Genomic DNA, 19,541 nt, shown 5'->3' with positions numbered 1-19,541 from the left:
ATTAGCTGTATAAGGATTGGTAGTTTTACTGGGCCAACTACAAAGGACCTCTGCTGCAGATCAAGTGTCTCTATGCACTCTGATCGCTTTCTTTTGTGCTTTTGTTTTCTTTTAAAGAAGTGTCAGATTTTTGATACTTCAGTTGAAATATGAAAAAAAAGGTATTTTAACAGCATTTAAAAGTAAAAATATACCAGTGAAAGGAAACCAATTAAAAGCTTTCTCCTTTTTCCAAACACACAGAAAACACAGTTCTCCTCAAATACTACAATTTTCACAGCACAGTTCAGTAATATTGTCTCTCTACTTAGTTGCTGCAAATGTCACTGAAGAGTACAGTAAGAACTCAGGAACATCTGGCTACATTAATTGAATCCATTTTTCATAAGGAGAATTTATTCTTCTGTACTTCAAATTTCCCAACATCAAATCCTTTCGCTCACAATATAAACTTCATAACATATTTCAAAAGCACACTACTCTGAACTTCAGGAATTCAGCTCACATATCTGATCAGTCCATAGCATAGAGACTGAGCATATTTGCCTATCTGCATATTTGCAAATGCAAAATGTATCCTCTCTGAAACTACTACAGATGCAGAAGTATATTGGGAGGTTTAGAATTGTCCTATTTGCAAAAAACTCAGAAAGTCATGCCAAGGCAAAGCAGAAAACTTGGACCATTCTCCTCTTCAGGTCTAGTTAATAGGATTGTTTTCACAGAACAAAATAACAAAGCATAAATATTTAATTTTCATGACATGCAAACATTGTATTGCTTCCCTGTTGGTATGGATAACACTCCCGTTCACATTTCTATTTGCTACCCAATTAGCAGATTAACGTAAGTACAACTTGCTACCTCTGCACTTGAGAAGACGGTGAAGATGAGACAGACACTTCTCAGTTTTAGCAAGGGTGGGAATACTCTAGCTCGAGAAAAAAGCAAATGTGCATTTTTTTCTCACAAAGCCAGGACACAGAGAATACTTCAGCCGTTCACTGGGACAAAAAACATTATTTGCAAGACTTTAAATCAGCAACACAATTCTTAAAACTAATTTTATAATTATGGTATTATTTTATAAATAAATAATGTGAATGAGTATTTAATTGTTTCAACCTGAGATTTTAACTTTTCACCTATCAGTATGGGAAATCTCTTGGCAGCTCTAGAAGCCATGTGAAAATTAAATTTTTTGTTTAATTATAAATTGGTTTTGCTGTAATAGTGGAGGGTTTAATTTAAATATTTTAATTAAGTGCTTGAAGCAATACAGTGCTGGCTTTTTGCTGGAGACTAGCTTATCTAAGTGTGGGTTTTCACACCTACTCAGCTCCTGTGCTGAACATACAGACTGCTATATAACCAATTGTAACTGCTGCTTGTACCTGACTAATGGCATGTGGAAAGACAAACACCAAGTGCATTCAACTACACACCTCAGACCATGTTAATAATTTGGGCAGTAAAAAGGGGTGGTTAGGACAGTTTAAAAATAATTAGAGTGAATGGAAGATAATAGTTGTAGCATCTTGTTCAAAATGTACTGTGATCTCCACAGATATACCTCCTGCCTTCTGGCAACCCTCCCAGGAGGAACAAGTGGCAGACAGGGCTATCAGATTGCTCTCTGATGGACAGCCAGACTATGGCAAAACATAAGCTCCAGCAGGGAATTCTGCTCTCTTCTTCTGGAGACAGGATATCAAAATTGAAAGCACTTGGAAGGTTCATAAATAGCAATATCAACACTATTAAGATTTCAGTAGTGGGGGGAAGGGGGAAGGGTTGATTGCTTTTTAACAGATTAATTTCCACATCTAAACACTTCAGAAACAACATCCATCTGGGGCCCCTCCTGATGATACTAACAAATAAAGAATTGAGATCTACAAGTACAGAGGAAACTCAAAACAGCAGCAGCAGAATTTCATGCTTGTAGAACACCATTTATCTGAAAACTCTGAAGCTTTCTGGAAAGAGGGGACAAGCAGGTGCTGTTATCCTGAAAACATGAGCAAGAATAGCAGAACAGGAATGCCGACCACCTGGACAAAATCTATCTGCAAACATCTGCTTGGCTGCTTTGAGAACTAGGCTAATAAACAGTTTATATGTTATCATTGTGTTGGGCAAAGAACCTAAGCCACCTAAGGTTTCAAGCACTAACAACTACGGAAACTGCCTCTGCAATGTAACAAATGAGTTAAACACATTTGTACTTCATTGCAGATCACACCAAAGAGTTACTTGCAGGGAAACCACATGAGAACTAGAAGAGGCAAGTACGTAGCTACAAACAATTGATACTGCAAATATACACCTGACTTAACAAGACTTGTGCGGAAGAACTTTCCATGCATTGCAATAACAGGAAGGTATTGTTATAAAAAAAAGCCCTCTTCCCTTCTGCTAAACAGTGCTCTTATTGATCAAATAACCTAAGATCAAACAACAGATAAATACAGCAAGGTTTCACTGTATTTGACAGCAGATTAATTAAAACTACAAAAGAACATCCTGATTCACACAACATATCTTGTCTCCAGCAGAAAACACTTCGGAAGAAAACAGAGAACAGCAAGAGCTTAGTACAATTATGTAAAAGAACAGACAAAACGTCATTTCAGAAAACAAGTAATGGCTGGGTCAAGTAACTAGGTAGAGTAATACTTCACAATGTAAGGGTAGAGAAATGCAGGGTGTTTCTTGCCCTATTTCTCTCATATTCCTGTTCTGTACTGGCTACTACAATTCATTCTGACCGTCTGAAAAAGAAAGCCTGCCAACTAATCTTAGAAGCCAAGGGAGAGAGATTAACACAGGAAATGAGTAGGCCTGAGCTTCAAAATCCACCTTCTACAATTTCCCCTTTTTCCATCTCAAGTGCATAACAAAGCTGTTATGAAACCACATGTTGTAGTGGTAGAAAAAAACATTTTGTTTTTTAAATTCTCTGAGTCAAGAACACGGCCAAAATCATGCCTGAAAGCTGAAGAGGCTTGTCAGAGTTGGCAGGATAAAAATTTCAGGAAAATTAAGAAATTCTCAGCTGGTGGAGAACACTTTAGCTCTTTTAATCCACACTGCTATACTGATCCATACCAGCTGAAAATCTGAACCTTCTTTTGTGTGGTGCTATTTTTAAGGAGCTAAGCTTCAGCCTTGAGTACAATTGTTCGATCCTATGACATGGTCCTGAAAGACAAGTACAGTGCAAGTAAAACAGAGCCATCACCAACATGTCCCAGTCATTCACCAAATCCTTCATGTGCCCATCAATTCTTTTTAGTGCGATTAAATTACCTACAGCTGTTCCCAAGTCTCTGCTGGGAGCTACAATGATACACAGCAAACCCCCCAAAAGTGGAAGCCGTTCTTCTTTTAACATTCCCTCCTGTTCAGACCACTTATGCCACCTGTGTTTTGTATTAGTCACCTTGGTGGCCTGTAACATTATCACTCTGTGAGGGCAAGACATAACCCTGACTTTTCTGCCGCATGTCACCCAATCTTTTCTTCCATCACTGGCTCTCTGTAAGAAAATGAACTGTAGTACCTCTTCCCATCAAGAAATTCTATTAAATCATACAAACCCAAGCTTTGGGAACAAAACTGGGTCTGTCAGATCATTGAGGTCATCCCTCCGACACTCACCAGGGTGACAATGGCACATTCAGCAGTCAGTTGAGCGGCACTGAACAACGTCCGAACAAAGCGGTAAATCTGTTTCTGCTCTGGGTCATGTTTGTCGTAATCTGGTGGCACTTCGGATTTCTAAGGAATAAATACTTCCAAATAGGTGACTGAAACAAAACGAAGCAAACAGGAAAAAAAAGACAGTTCACATGAAAGAGAAGAAGAGGCAGATGAACTTACCGAAAGGGGATGAAGGTTTTCATCAAAAATATCTAAGAGCATTCTTCCGTCTGTGTCCCTAAAAGGTATTAAAACCAAAGTAGCGTCATTATCTGAATATGACAGCACACAGCTCTCAGACACTACTGTATTGTTAAAACTCCAATACTTCTCACGTGCAGGGTGCTTAGGAACACTGCAGAAATGTGATTTTCAAATAGGATCTGGACCTATTCTGCCATAAGGTTTATGTGTAATATGAAATCCATATTACAAAGTATGCTAAATTTTTCAGCTTTCAATGCCCAAGACGCACAGCTTTTGCACTCTCTACTGTGAGGCTTTTTCACAACTTGAGATGCAAACTTATCGCACAATCAGTTTACTCTTTCTCTTAACTGTTAATCCTTGCAACCTCTTCTTTTAAGTAATTCCTCTCCCTCCTCTGTTGTCAACATCATGAACATTTACGAATATGCAGCACTATTTTGACAGGTATACTTTAGTTAATACATACATACTTCACTGATTTCTTTGGAAAACCCTATCCTACTAAGGATTTCTGAAAGTAAAAGGACTATATGCAAAAAAGTTTCAGACAAAATAATATTCCTGTTCATTGGTTTTATTTGCTCTGTTGCTCTCACATCCCTGTTGCTCAAGGTCAGCATGAAAGTTGATGTAACTTCACGTGCCTAACATCCAGAACACAAAATTTTTGCTGTGTGTAAACTTGGCGGGATCATGAACAATCACAAAAGCAAGTGGTATAACAGTACCACTCAGAGCTGGACACTTTCCGGACAGGTGCATCCATGTCACTTACTTATTACAATGCCATCTTTTTTATAGCATCCCTGGTACTTGGGTCATAGAGTTCTTAAGAGAGAAACCACTGAATATGTTATCTATCTTCACACAACAGCACGTGTCTCTCGGAGCACACAAACATGAGTTTTACACAGTGGAGTCATGTCTAAAAATGTACTTGTTAGCAGCTAACATTTAAACCTCAACATCTGAAGGTGACATTTTTTCCTGCTACAAAGCGCGCAAACACTGGAAATAAACACTTTTTTTTTTTAAAAAAAGTACCTAAATTAAAACAAAAAAGCAGACGGAGATAATTACAAAAAAAATTCTTAATCTGCAAGGATTTTAGGTCAGACTTTTTTACCCCTACATAAAAAGGCTTGTATCTTAACACAGAAGTAGTCTCACTGGAATCACTGATGAGCTACAGTAAACTGTGGCCTTTCACAATGAGAAGAGAGAAACAAAGAATTTCCTGTTTTATTTCTTCATGCTGTAGCTGCTGCATGCTATGAAGGTACATTTGATTGCCCTCAAAAAAAAAAATCTGTTACACACACACACACAAAAAGAGTTGATAGGTTTTCGTCCTCATTAGAACAAATTCACATTGTTATATGTCAAAAATGAACCATCTACTAATTGATCTAGGCATTTTTCATGGCTAGTTTGTTGGGGTTTATTTAATTTATTTATTTATGCAGCAAATTCACCAATACTTATGCATTCCTCCAAAAACAAGATAAGTGTAGTCTTCTACCACTTGTTGAATAGCTAAGCACAACAAAAGCTGCAGAAAGCCAATCAGTGTAACAATGCTAGGAGACACTGGGAAAAGAAGGAATGATAACTAGAATGTTAAAATCAAATTAATTGTGGGAAACATATGAAGGAATTTTCTATTTCATGTATAGTTTCTCGAAAAACTGGGCTTGGTGAAAGTTTGGACTATTAGAAAATAATCTAGTTTTAAGCCTACTGTGCAAGAGAAAAGCAACAAATACTGTCTGAAAAGAATTCTTCTCTAGCAAAGCAGGTGCTTGACTCATTTTCTGCCCAAATCAACCTTGAGTCTACGTAAAAGTGACAGTGGTTTCTTACTCTCCACCCCCCCATAACGAACCAAAATCTACCACATACGTCAACAACTTCCTTTTGCCTATAATGGCAGGAAACAGAACATATGTTTTGCTATTGCTGTTTCAGCAGCAAGTACAACTGAATGTTATCACATTGCCCCTCTGTTCCTAAATCAGAGACAGCCGAAGACAGAACAGTAATTTCACATCCTTTATTTCAGAGTTGTTAATTGACATATGCAACTTTGCTCCAGCATCACTGCTGAGACCATCTGTCACGAGTGCGGCAGAGGGCGCGTTTACAACACACCTCCCCACCCAGGGCAGCTTCAGGAGGGAGAAGCAGCAAAGTTTTTCCTGACTGAATTGCCTCTCCATTACAAAAGTGAAAGGACAGATAGCAAGTTTCCCAGGAAGATAATATTCAGAACATATTTGTTTTCAAAACACTGACATGGGCTTCTTATTTTATAAAGGTTTAGCTTCTCTGTTTACCAGTTGTAGATCAGATTTGCATCAAGTTCTGTAAGACCACGAATAGACATATTTTACTGCAGACAGAAATCAGCTCCATGGCAATCAGCACAAAGCGAGTCTGGTGTACGTCGGCTCTGGATTCCTCCTGCTCGACTGTGAGCTCTTAGTGAAGCTTCTCGCCCTTCGTAGCCCCTAATGTGCCCCATTCTCCAGAGCCTTCCCCTCAGCTGGCATGATACTTAACATAGTGCTTAAGAATAATTTATTTCACCAAAACTGAAAAGTCTGATTATCTTTGAGATCTTTATTAGTCACGCATCATAAAAATTGACTAGTTAGCCAAACTAACCCAGGGATGATAGAGGAAAGGGGAAAAAGGGAACCACAGATGGATAAACAAGTAATCCAAGCATGATCACTAATGCCTCATTTCCTAGGAAATGAGATTAAAAAATTTGTGAAAAGATTTCACTTCAACTTTTGCTTTACATATTGCCATGTTTCAGTCCAAAGCCCACTGATGTCTTGGAAATCCTCTAAGAGCTTTCAGCAGGGATCAAGTCTTAAGACTTTCTGCTCTTGTGCCTCTTTAGATGTCAGCTTTGTTTCAAGAAGTGTAATAGGTTCCAGTGACCTGAAACATGGTCCCGAATGACGTACCAGCTTAACTTTAAACTTATGAGTAATTCCTGTTGTTCTAGTTGGACTTCTTACAGTCCAGAAGAAAAAAACGTGTAAGTGGCTTTTTAGATCAAGATCTAAGCCAAGTTCTCTGAAAAGACACATTGAAAAGCCATGGGCACAAACGTCACTTCAAGTATTTGTACAAAATCTCTCCTTAGAAATGCCAGGAAATATTATGTTATGATACTCTGACATACCATGAGGACAGGGAATTGGAATTTAAGATACAAAAGCACAATTCAATATGAAGAAAGCTGATTTATGTACCAAGTTGCTTTTTAGATAACCTATTTTCTATTCAGTTTCAACTTGACTGAGCAGAGATCTAAAACCTGCTACACCAGAAGAGATAAGTCAGGACCTGCTGTTTCTGAGGCATCTTGAATTACATCTAATCACAATGTCACTCTTACTGTATAATCAACAGTTTTTATTCCAAAATCAATTAACTGATCATTGATTTACACATTTAACTTTACAAAGGTGTAACCTAAAAAAATAAATCTGAAAGACACTCTTCAGACTTCTCTATATGTAATTGCAACATATGCAACAATGCAGAAGTGCCCAGTGCACATAAAACAAAACACTGAATCAGCTTTTCATTGCTGAACTGTATTTCTATTGTATGTAATCCTCTAATTTCTATTTTTCTAAGCAAAATAATATATAAACATAAAAAATACGTTTCTCATTTCTAACATGGGAAATAAGAAAAACACTACCCAAAAACATTTTGAAAGGAACAAAGCATGGATTGTTAGGGTTTGGGCAGTATATTCGTTTTGATTAAAGGTATCTTCAGAACAAGATTTCATTATTCACATACCTGTTTTTGATGTGGTAATATATTGCAAGAGCTACACTGTAAAGAAAAATACAGAGTTAATCTCAGGACTGTCAAATTATATTATCTGTCATATTATCATGCAAATTTATAACCTAGCACAATGCATGACAAAGTATGCTCAACAGCTTGTTTTCTTCTGTTTGGTATTAGATAACCAGGAAAACTGCTGTAAATAGACAATTTGATAATATTTGTTCAACACACTCCAAGTGCCTCCTTTTCTCTAGTAATGAAATACCTTACAAAAATCCTGATATGACACAAACCAAGTTGCACATACCTTCCATTTAATGCCCTACTCCACTGTGGTCAATGCTGAAACACCCACTGACTTCCAAGGCTGAAGATAAGGCATCACAGGCATCGGACATTCTCTTTTATTGTCTGCTAATGCTGCCAGGCTAACATGAAACGCTTTAATCACTGTTGTCTTACGATTTTATATTTAAATCCCTTAAATTCTGGCTTGCTTTGTTTGTAGTTACTCACAAACCAGACTCAAATACCAGGTTCTTAGAGTTTTATGGCATCAAGTTACTTATTTTAACTCTGGAAAGACAACTCCCTGATTAACTTACTGAATTATGCATTTCCCATGTTCTCAACCACACATCCAAGTAACTCTGCTTATATTCTGTGCAACAACAAAACTCATCTTTATATTCACAGAAAGCTAAGATTTTAATTACGTATTCAAGTAACTGATCTCATCCACATTTGAGACTGATGGAAACTGAGACATGGCTTCTCATTGTTCTTCTCCAGTTTCCAACTCACAATTCCAGCTTTATCAAAGGACACACACTTTACCCATGACAGAGCTTTATTGAAGGATAATGCAGAACCAGCACTCCCTACTTGTTCCAGCAGCATAAAACCCAGGCAAAGCTAAAGGGAAAGGAGGAGGGAGAAGGGAGTTCACCAATTCTATTTGTTGACAATTTGTTTTGTCAGTGATTCACTGTAAGATGCTTACATCTGACTCTGACGAAAAATTCCCCTCCTTTTCCATAAAAGGCCTTTTAAAAGAGTCAATTGGTTGCCCTGTGATTTTATTCCAGAATTTTTACATGAAAAACAGACATGCTGCCTGTTGGGAAAAAAACATGTTGGAGGGACCCTATTAGTAGATTTTTTAAGTTATTTCAGGTTTGGTTGTGTTTGGAGTTTTTTTTTTTTCTTTTGAACAGCCATGCAGTGGAAAATGGTTTTTTAGTTGAAAGTAAATACATTTTACTAACTTTATATGAGCATTATAGCTTTTACCTGGCTGCATTAGAAGTTTTTAGATCATAAATGCTTCTTAAATTTTATTTTTTCTATAGAAGGAATTAAAAGATACTGTGTACTATGGACATTTAAAGGGCACAAGCCCCACTGAACACAAAAACCACATTCATGAATGAATTTAATTTGACAGAAAGCTATTCACAAAATTAATGAATCCTAAAATTAATTTTTAAATTATGCCCTTAGAAACACACTCGCAGCTCCAGTTCACTTTATGAAAGCTGATGCAAGAATCTATGTGCAGAACTCTGCTTGGTGCCCATATGGTTGCTTCTGTAAAAAAAAGTCAAATAAGTTTAGGAAAATAATTACTATTTAGAAATCTATATGAGAATCTGAAGGTCTTTCAGAGCTGTAATAGATGAACTTACATCCAACTTACATTCTGTTTCATACGCTGGCTCAGCTAGGGCTCCATGTGCAGGACAGAAGCTTACAAAGCTTTCCATCACCCTACCCTGGCCACTCCACTGCTACTGCAGATCTCCAGTAGATGCGCTGATATTTTAAGCACACCACTCCATAACATGACCCAGAAGAAATAAATGAGCTGGCTGAAACACATCGCTCATAGATTTACCTACATGCAACAGACATTTATCTGCAGAGACTGCCAGGATGGGGTCAAGAAATGTAGTGGTACTACAAAAGCAATAATCCTGCAATCTCCCCACCCTTAAATCTGTTAAATGTGCAGCCAGACAGGAAAGAAGTGGAGGAAAAGACTCCTCACCCAGAGACCACATGTGCCAGAGTCCAGTTTGTTACCCCACATAACCCCTGTTCAAACTCTCTGACCCTTTGCAGCTTCCAACCCTTCCCATGCTGGCAGCCGGGCCCCAGCCCTGCACAACTCCTCCCACCCGGATCCAGAGCCGGCTCTTCCAGCCTGACATGCACCCTCTCCTCCCTACAGCTCTGCCCCCTGCCTCTGCACCCCAAGTCTCTCCCAGACATCACCACCTTGCTCCCCCCCAACTTGTCTTTCTGTCGCCTCTTTCACAAGACTCCTGCTGGGCACCGTGGTCTGCTGAAAATGCTCTTGGCTGCTGCTGCAGCCAACGGAACCCATCTCTTCTTTCCGGGAGCAGTCTCAGTTCTGAAGCAAAAAGGGACCCGAAATCCACCCAAAAGGCTGCAGTTACAAAAATCTGCATACAAAGGATTTTAGAGCAGAAGAGTATGATATTCCAGGAGGGGAGAAAAAAAAAAAACTCAAAAAATGAGAATCTTTTTTCCAGTGTTCATCTGAAGTATTTTAAAGTTACTAATTAAAGAAACTCGAGGAAAAGGAAGACTATTTCAGACAGAAATAGCTGATGAGCAGTAAGGTGTCAGTCTCACTGCAAATCCCTTCTCCACTCCCCTCTTTTTATCTTAAACAGAAAAATCAAGAACATTTTTTAGTGACCATCAACGTTACAAACTCCTTTGGACGTGTTAGTCTGAATACATTTGTCTCTCATGTAAGTATCTCTGTAGCACAGATTTTGTCTTAATAAATTTTTGCATTTGAGTACACCAAGGCAATGACCCTACAAACAACTCAAGAGGGTATATCAGCAATCATAATAAACAAACAGCATAAAATGCCTGAGCATTTGTTATCTCATTTTTTCCCCTCACCATACAAATTGTAAAGAACAATACTCTCTATATATCCATTTAATTTCTCTACAAATATAAAAAGGCACCAGTGAAACCTGAAATGATATCTGAAATGTCACCCAAGGGTAAGCCCATGTGCTCACCACATACAAAGCTCCCTGCTGCTGTGTAATAAACTGGCTGTGCCCTTGTATTCAATAAGGAAATGAATCTGGAAGCAATTAATTTCATTTCAATCAGAAAACTGGAAGGAAAGCTTAGCAAATAAGTATTTTCTCATGAACAGAAAAGAGTTCTTCCATTTCAGATAATTCCAGAATTCTCAATAAACAAGTACCCAAGTAAGTTTTGAGGACTCATCCAAAACAAGTACCCAGTTGAACGTGGAAGCACAAGGATTTCAGCTGCTGGAATCTGAGATCCTTAATTGCTGCTTTATATTGAGATATGCAGTACTGGAAGTTTGATTCTGCATGGGCCTAAAATAAGAGTAATACCCTTTGCTCATCCTATTTACTGCCTCTGAAGCATGACTGGATTAAATAAATTCACTACTTCAAAATCTAAAACCTTTGAAGCTTACTTAGTAATGGTTCAGAAATACGTATACATAAATACATATATATAATATAGGTTCTGGAAAAGAAGATTATAAAACCTACCATTTGATGGTATACTTGAGGTTTGGTTGACTGACTGTGCTGTCATCCAGGAAAATTGTGGAGCAGGAACTGTACTTCCTTCTCAACTGCCCAGGAGGATGCTATGAAAAACATGCAAAAGAACAATGGCAATTATGTAACACCAAAGCATTTTTCTGAGGAGATGTGAGAATTTAGAAAAAACAAATTTCTCTGTCTCTCACAATGACGCACACAGTAATGTGATCATGTTTTGAAGCAGTTCAGAAAGTTCAGAAATAATTACCAGTGCAAAACTCCCTGCCTCAGCCTTGACTAATGCTTTCAAGTCCCAATCTCCCCTCCGTCCCTCATTCCCCAAAACCACGCAAAAATGTTTCTGCAGAATTACTCAAATACATACATGTACTGGAAAGCCAAGATGAACAAGACCTTTGTTTCTGTCCTCATTACAAAAGATTAAGTAGAAGAGTAGAAAAGAAATCATGTTAACAATGAGGACTGATTTAGAAACAGATACAAAACCATGCTTGGAGAAAACAGAATTAAAAAAAAAAAAAAAGCCAAGAAACAAACCCTAACAGAATCAAGTAGGGGAAAGAGGTCTTTATAGTAAAACTGCTAAAACCTCTAAAAATTAGTAGGAAAAAATGAGAAAAAATTAATTAATCAAGAATAGATTGTTATTAGACAAGAAGAAAATTGATCAAGGGATGTAAGAGAAATTGGATATGCAAATAAATAAAAAATATATCTCTTAATAGAAAAAGTTTTCAACAGATTTCAATCCTATTTCTGCACTACCATAGGAAAACACTGGAAAGCTCGGCCACAAATGCCATTGACAACACTACTTATTTCTGAAGATTTTTTTGTTGAGAGGGCTTCTCCATCAGCTGTTTAGAGCAGCCAGCACTCCACCGGTCTAAAGAGAATAGTTTCATCATATCAGCTAACAGCTATCACAGTCATTAAAGCTCTATGATTTTATCCTTGCTTATTCCACCTACACGAGTGAACAACTTGACCAAGAACCTGTGTCAGGAAAGTTCAGATCAGTCAAATTACATGTTTGACTTAGAACAGAGTAGATTTAAAATTCATTTGGCACATCCACATGACAATTTTCATTTGCCTTACAATGAATTGTTTCCAGCATTTCAGAGGAGAGACCAATGTCATTACCATTGGTGGAATCCACAGACATTTAGCAGCTCAGAGCAACTGAGTACCCAGGCTACAGTCCTGTGACTCCTACCTCAGCACATCTTCCCCTGCCTTATTTCCAAAACCAATACTATTTCAAGTGCCAGCACTCCATTATCTCACTAATGTTTCATTTTCCACAGGCAGCAGACTACTTAGAAGCATTCATTAGATACAGAACAGACAGACTCCTGGTAAAACCTACATGCATCTGAGTCATCCTTCTGTTTTTCCCAGCTATGAGCAAAAGAGCATTCAAAGTCTTCCATTAATTGAAGAAAATTTTCTGAAGCTGTTGCAATTGTAGAAATATTATGTTGAAATGATTTCTAAGTTCACAAACAAATTCCATCAAGGTCCCCCACTTGACCAATAAATTTGTAGGCTGAATTGCGTTTCTTGGAAATGAAAAAGTGGAAAATATTATCGCTCTCAAAAATTCTCCAGGAGTTTGGAAAGGTAATTTGCAACACTTTGGAGGCTCATGATCCATTCACCTTCCAAGCAAGGCAACAAACAGAAAATTTAGAAGCTCTGATCGCATTAATGCTGTAAAACATATTAACTAGCACTGACATATACAGACAGAATGACTGGGGGACAGGTGATTTATAGCTTTTATTCTACCACAGCTTAGTTCAGATTTCTGGATTAGACTGTTAGGTACCTTCTGAAGGCATGATAGAAGCAAAGCAACTAAAAAACAACGGAAAACAAGACTGTTTAGTGGTTGAAAAAAAGACAGAAGTACAGACAATTCAGCATCATTTAAAAAAGAGCACATGGAAAGTTTTAATTCTACATTTTAGATGTCAACATGTTTTAATGGTTTAGATAAAATTTAAGATAAATGGACTGGAGTCATTCAAAGCAAGCATGAGTGAAAAAAAACAGAAAAGAACTCTGTTACAACACCACTATCAGACTGAAATTTTCTTATGTAAACAGCACTTCGACATTTGATACACGTCAATAACCAGAGCCACACACCTTATTTCTGAAACTACCACATCACAGAACTCTCCACGACTTTCAGCCCACATCACACTTCGTTAGGCCTAGAACTTTTCACACTTCAGAAAAATACGTGGTGTCTCATGCCTCACTTTCTGTTCGTAACAACTTGGCAGGAAGGGGTACCTCTTCCAGTCTGAAGAATGGTGCCAAGCGTAAACCTACTATCTTGGGTAGATACACACATTTGTGCCATGTGAATAACTAACCTATCAGTACACCAACATTCCCAGTTTCTACTCTGACATCCAACTGCAGCCATATGTTATGCCAGGTAACAGACTTTCTACCTTTTCCAAATTACTGGAAAACACCCTCAGTTTCACATTCTAGCCTGACTAAGCTGGAAGACATCTCAAGTCCCACAGTTCAGTCAAACAGGCTTTTCTGATCCTCCATAAAATGCTGCAGGTGAATCTTCTCCATCCTTGCAAAGGACAAAAGAGGAGCATCGTCTCAGTATTCTGCACTGTCCTATATAGTAACCCTCTTCTGTGTCCATTTCAGTGAAGCCCACCCAAAACTGTACAAGAGCGTAATGCCTTCATGTTTCAAGACCATCATGTCTGACCACAAAAATCTTCCATGTAGACAAATTAGAGATGCTCTAAGCAAGAAAAATCAGAACAGCTGAGAAAGAATTAGAGTCTTTGAAGAAATCAGCCAAACCCTCTGTCATTAACGGGATTCTTCTCAGTTTCTGTCCCACCATTAAGGGAAAGAAATGACTGGTGCAGCTCCTTTTGTAATTCTTCATATGCAAACACTACAGTGAGCATAGGACATGTGGAGCCTTTGCAATCTCTGCCATTACAAATATTTACAAATTAAAACCTCATTGGTGGGATTCACTTTAAATGTACTTTAACTTGCAGTAGTAGTATTTTTGTACACAAACTGAGATGCAGTAGATGTCGTGCTTCGCAACTTCAGCAAGACTTCTGATTTAATCTCATGTAAAATTCCCAAAGGGCAGAACAAGGAAAACTTGGTAGGTAAAAACTACTTGGAAACTACTCTGGTTACCCAGGGACCACTTTCAATCTGGAAGGTTGAAGTAAGGGACATTCCAACAGAGGTCTGGTCTACTCAATGTAAAACATCGAGCAATAAACTCTGGTAACAGAATCAAGGTTTTCTTTACTGTATTTGCAGCTGATATTAACTTGTGGAAAACAAAAAAAAAAAAAAAAAAAGAAAATTAGAAAACAAGGTTACAATCCAGAACAATCCCGACAAATCTGGGAATTGGTCTGCACCAAAATATATCCCTGCAATCGATTAAGAACAGACACAAGGCTGTACATTTAGAGAAGAACCATTTGTCTAAATATAACATGGCAAGCAACTGTCAAGGCTATCATCAAAAGGATGTGCAGATCACGTAACAAATTCAGTTTTTTATAAAAAAGTAAAATACCATATAGGGTTTATAAATAGAGTTACCATGTATACAACAGGATGGAGTACCTGTCCACTCTGCTCAGCTGGAATATTACATCCAGTTTTGACCACCAAAATTTAAGAAAGATTAATTTATTCCGAAGAGTCAAGAAAAGAGAGCAAGATTAATCAGAGGTTTGAAAGACTTGATTTAGAAGGAAAAACTGAAAGACTGGAGAGGTTTTCTCCAGGAACAAAGCAGTAATACTGGCCTTAAGTCGTGTTGAAGGGAGTTCCAAGGAAGAGAATGTTGTTCTCCATTATCATTATGGATGGGATAAGAAAGAGCAGGTTTATATTGAACAAGAGAAAATTAAGATTGGACATGAAAGTACAAGAGGAAGTGATAGCAAAAAAATACTCCACCCCAAACTATCACCTTTTTCTAATGGCAGGGACAGATTGAGTGACTTGAGCAGTGATAGAGTCTCCATCACTGAAATTTTTGGAGAGAAGTAAAACAAATACATGCCAGGAATATCTTAGATGCTCTGAGGCAAGAAACTAGACTGAACAACCCCTTGAGATGAATTCTGGAACAATTCCCTACCATTTTGTGTTTTCTTCTGGTGGAGAGGATTCATAGCTCTTTACTTCAGAAGCAGTTGTTATTTCTCTCATTTCAACCAAAGACGTTCATCAAGAAATTTTGGCAATGTAGGTTACAATGAATACATAATAGCTGTTTTCTAGAATTTCTTTACAGAAAAGGATGTATAATGGGAAAAAAAATACTTTCTAACTTGCTAAGCTTATACATGCGTTACAGAACAAGCTCTAAGAGATCAAGATTCAATTTAATGCCAGGTGCTTCTAGCTCTTAGAAACAGCAGTTTTCCCCTCTTGCACAGCTAGTACTAAGGAAATACCACTGCTTTATTTTTCTCCCAGCTTCATCCTGAAACTCCAACTTTCTATATCATGTTTGGTTTAAGATGTTTGAACAATATGATTTACTTGAAGTTTACATAAAATACCTCTTACCAGAAATGGTATGGCTTAGTTTACCATCAAAATCATACAAGCTCTGCAGCATGGCTTCTGTGTAACTGCTATGAAAGGAATCACAACAAATTCCTAATTCACAATGAGAATACACAAAATGATGAATTTCTCTGACACTTCATTTTAGCAACACTCAGAAGTTAAACCTAAATTTGTGGGGAAAGCAGAAGTGTTGCTATTTCTTTTGTTAAAATAGTAATTTCAGGGTAGTTTTGGGTAGAAACATCTAATGGATGGGTGCATACAGACCAAAACTCACATTCAGAATTGACCAGAAGGGGTACCAGCCAGCTCTGTCCTGTAAGCACTTTAGCCACACTAGTGTGGCACTCTGCTCTGACACTCAGCGGGATTGTTCCTCTGGACACAACGCTTCCCTAATGAAGCTATCCAGCTTTTGTACCACAGCTGGCCTTCAGCCAGTCAGCTTCCAGTTCAGCAGAGGAGCTTTAGGCTTTTCTGGTCTTTGCACTTGTCCATCAAAAGATAATTTGCAGTTTCTCTCCTGAATAATGATAGTACTGTCTCTTCTTCCATCAAACCAGGTGTAAGTTATTCACAGTTACTGCATGATTTTAAAAGGTACTATTAAATAGTATTTCCCCCATGGAAAAATTGAGGCCTGCTTGTACCCGTCCGTGGAGACATGCCCATTAGCTTCCAGGCAGTAGAGGCTGGCCAAACTCCTAATAGGCAAACTGGCATGTAAAAGTACACATGAAGCCGAATTACAACAGCAAACAAAAATACCAGGACTGCTTCTGACTTGGAAAAGGGAGGTTCCTATCTTGGGGATCTTCTGTTACTTCAGGACATAATTTAGTCTGACAACATTTTTCACAGAAGAAACATGATTTTACAGGTCAAAGTGTTTCCAAAATCAAGCAAGCCATGTAACACAATTCTCTGAACGGCTCTGCAAACCTCTGCATTTATTTTCATCTTGCGTCATTTGATACTACAGCACAACTGTCCACATTTAGTGGCTAAACAGGGGTAATTTCACCTGACCAAATGCTACAGAAAACTGCACCATTGTCTGCTCACCCTTCTCTGTCAACCTCTACAATAAAAAAAAGATCCAGTCCAACCACTCTTGAGTAATAGCCATTGTACCTTATCAGTCTATTATATGAATCAACCTTGTCCTCAGCTGATTAGTCTCGCCAATAATGTCCAAAACTGATGCCTTAGACTAGATCTGTACTTGCAAGTTTTTCTGCTCTCAAAGCTTGTCCTTATTCATGTCAACTATAGAAAACTATGTCAGAGTACCAGCAAGCTCCTGCGGGGCTTGGCAACCACTGGTAAACTCTTCTGCAGCACACACAGACCCTACTTAACCACTGATAAACCACCCTGTTTTACAAACCTGAAAAGATCAAAATATTTGTTTGAATACTAAAAGCAGCTCAAAGGCATATATTTACATAGCATGTAATTGCTAGTGTTGTGCAATTTGACCAGAGGGACTTTACTAGGCTCCCAGCAGAGCAAGCATCGTACAGCAACCTTGTAAAAGTCCTCTCCTGTGTGCTCTCATTCCACCTGAAAAGTTATTTTTTGTTTCTTCCCCTACAAAAGTTTGCCACTTCATAGAACTTATTGCCTTGAGGCTGATAGGAGAGGTAAAATTCTTCACCCTAGAAGACAGGAAAAGAAGCAAGGGTCTGAAAGACATTAGGAAAAACATTTTAAACAGTAAGTTTAAGCAAGCCATTAGAGAAACCCTGTTGATTCTAACTTATTGGAAGCCTGAAAAAGCATCTTAAACAGCATCTGTTAGTAATGGCATCAGTATAAGGAATCTGCTAGATGGGCCAGATGGCCTATAAAGGTCCCCTCTAGACGTGGTTGGGGTTTTTTTGTGATATTGCAATGGAGAGGAGTAAAGACCAGATTAAGTAATGTCTAGGAGAGCTTCAAGGGCACCTGAGAAGTCTCTAATCAATCTTCCAGTTTATCTTGTTCTCCTCTGAGTAAGGAATGTCATTTACAATATCTTAAGAAATTTGGACAGCAATAATAAACGTTTACAATAGCCAGTCTCAGACACGTAACAAAAAAAAAAGATTCACATTTTATGTTGTGCTTTGCATTTTTCATGGATTAAAGAACTGTTTAGACTACCATATTTACTCTTATAATTGCTGGCTGAAAGTGTTTGATTACCAGGCACATGCCTAGTACTTTTACAATAGGGAAGGAGAACAGCCTTTTTATCCACCCTGACAGGAAAACTTGGGGGCTGCACATGCGCAAATACCATACATAATTTCAAGCATGCAAAAAGGCTCACAGAAATTGCTTGTGCTGCACTACATACAGCAAAAGGCCACTCCATTCTCCACTAGCCCCATCAGCAGGACTGCCACTGGGAAGAAGCTTCCCCTGATGTGCATCACTACAGGGTCACTTACAGGGACCAGGGTTCTGACATGAATAATGCCCAGGAACTCTTCCCCAGGATGCTGAAAAAATTTTGGCCTGTACACAGATGTTTGTTTTTTCTCCTTGGAATGATAGAAACAGTATTATTCTGGGATTTGAACATCCAGTTGCCAGGATAGCAGACTGTAAGTCGGTCCAGATCCCTAAACAAGAAGATGCTGAAAGGAAGCTATTGCTACAAGGCTAATGAAGGGTCTCCAGAACTAAAACAAAAAAAAAAATGTGCTGAGGAGAGATACTACTTCCCTTTTCTGCAGGATTTCTCTTCCTTTGGAAATACTTCGATATGCAAAAACTCCCCTTATTTTTAGTGGATATTACTGGTCATAAACCCAAACTCAACTTTAAAAGTACATCTTGTCAAAACGAGAAGAAAGTACTTTAGCAAATGGCATTTTCTTCTTGTCTGAAAGGGAAAGTGTCTAGCAAAAACTTGATAGAGAAATCATAGAATCACAGAATCATAGAATACTTTGGGTTGGAAGAGACCTTTGAAAGTCACCTAGTCCAATCCCCTTGCAATGAGCAGGGACATCTTCAACTAGATCAGGCTGCTCAGAGCCCCGTCCAACCTGGCCTTGAATGTTTCCAGGGATGGGGCATCTGCCACCTCTCTGTGCAACCTGTGCCAGTGTGTCACCACCCTCGTTGTGAAAAATTTCTTCCCTATACCTAGTCTAGATCTACCCTCTTATACTTTAAAACCATTACCCCTTGTCCTATCGCAACAGGCCCTGCTAAAAAGTTTGTCCCCACCTTTCTTGTAAGCCCCCTTTAAGTACCGAAAGGCCACAATAAGGTGTCCCCAGAGCCTTCTCTTCTCCAGGCTGAACAACCCCAACTCTCTCATCCCTTCCTCACAGAAGAGGTGTTCCATCCCTCTGATCATTTTTATGGCCTCCTCTGGACCCCCTCCAACAGGTCCATGTCTTTCCTGTGCTCCAGAGCTGGACACATAGCTCCAGGTGGGGTCTCACCAGAGCGGAGCAGAGGGGCAGAATCACCTCCCTTGCCCTGCTGGCCATGCTTCTTTTGATGATGCCCAGGATATGGTTGGCATTCTGGGCTGCAAGCGCACCTTGTTGGTTTATGTCCAGCTTTTCATCTACCAGTAAC

At 38.6% G+C, this 19,541-nt stretch overlaps 1 protein-coding gene across 2 annotated transcripts in view; it reads right to left on the bottom strand.

The window, feature by feature from the left end:
* CCNY (cyclin Y) overlaps positions 1-19,541 on the bottom strand; it is a 130,887-nt gene that overhangs the window by 25,112 nt on the left and 86,234 nt on the right. For both annotated transcript variants that reach the window (XM_064444977.1, XM_064444978.1), the window contains 4 exons: positions 11,328-11,428; positions 7,747-7,782; positions 3,886-3,943; positions 3,664-3,783 (listed from right to left, as the gene is read on the bottom strand). In XM_064444977.1, the coding sequence (XP_064301047.1) occupies positions 3,664-3,783; positions 3,886-3,943; positions 7,747-7,782; positions 11,328-11,428 (315 nt within the window). The remainder of the gene's footprint in view (positions 1-3,663; positions 3,784-3,885; positions 3,944-7,746; positions 7,783-11,327; positions 11,429-19,541) is intronic.

Source organism: Phalacrocorax carbo, chromosome 2, assembly GCF_963921805.1.
Source record: "Phalacrocorax carbo chromosome 2, bPhaCar2.1, whole genome shotgun sequence".
Taxonomy (NCBI): Eukaryota; Metazoa; Chordata; class Aves; order Suliformes; family Phalacrocoracidae; genus Phalacrocorax; species Phalacrocorax carbo.
This window is presented reverse-complemented; position numbering and strand designations above follow the sequence as displayed.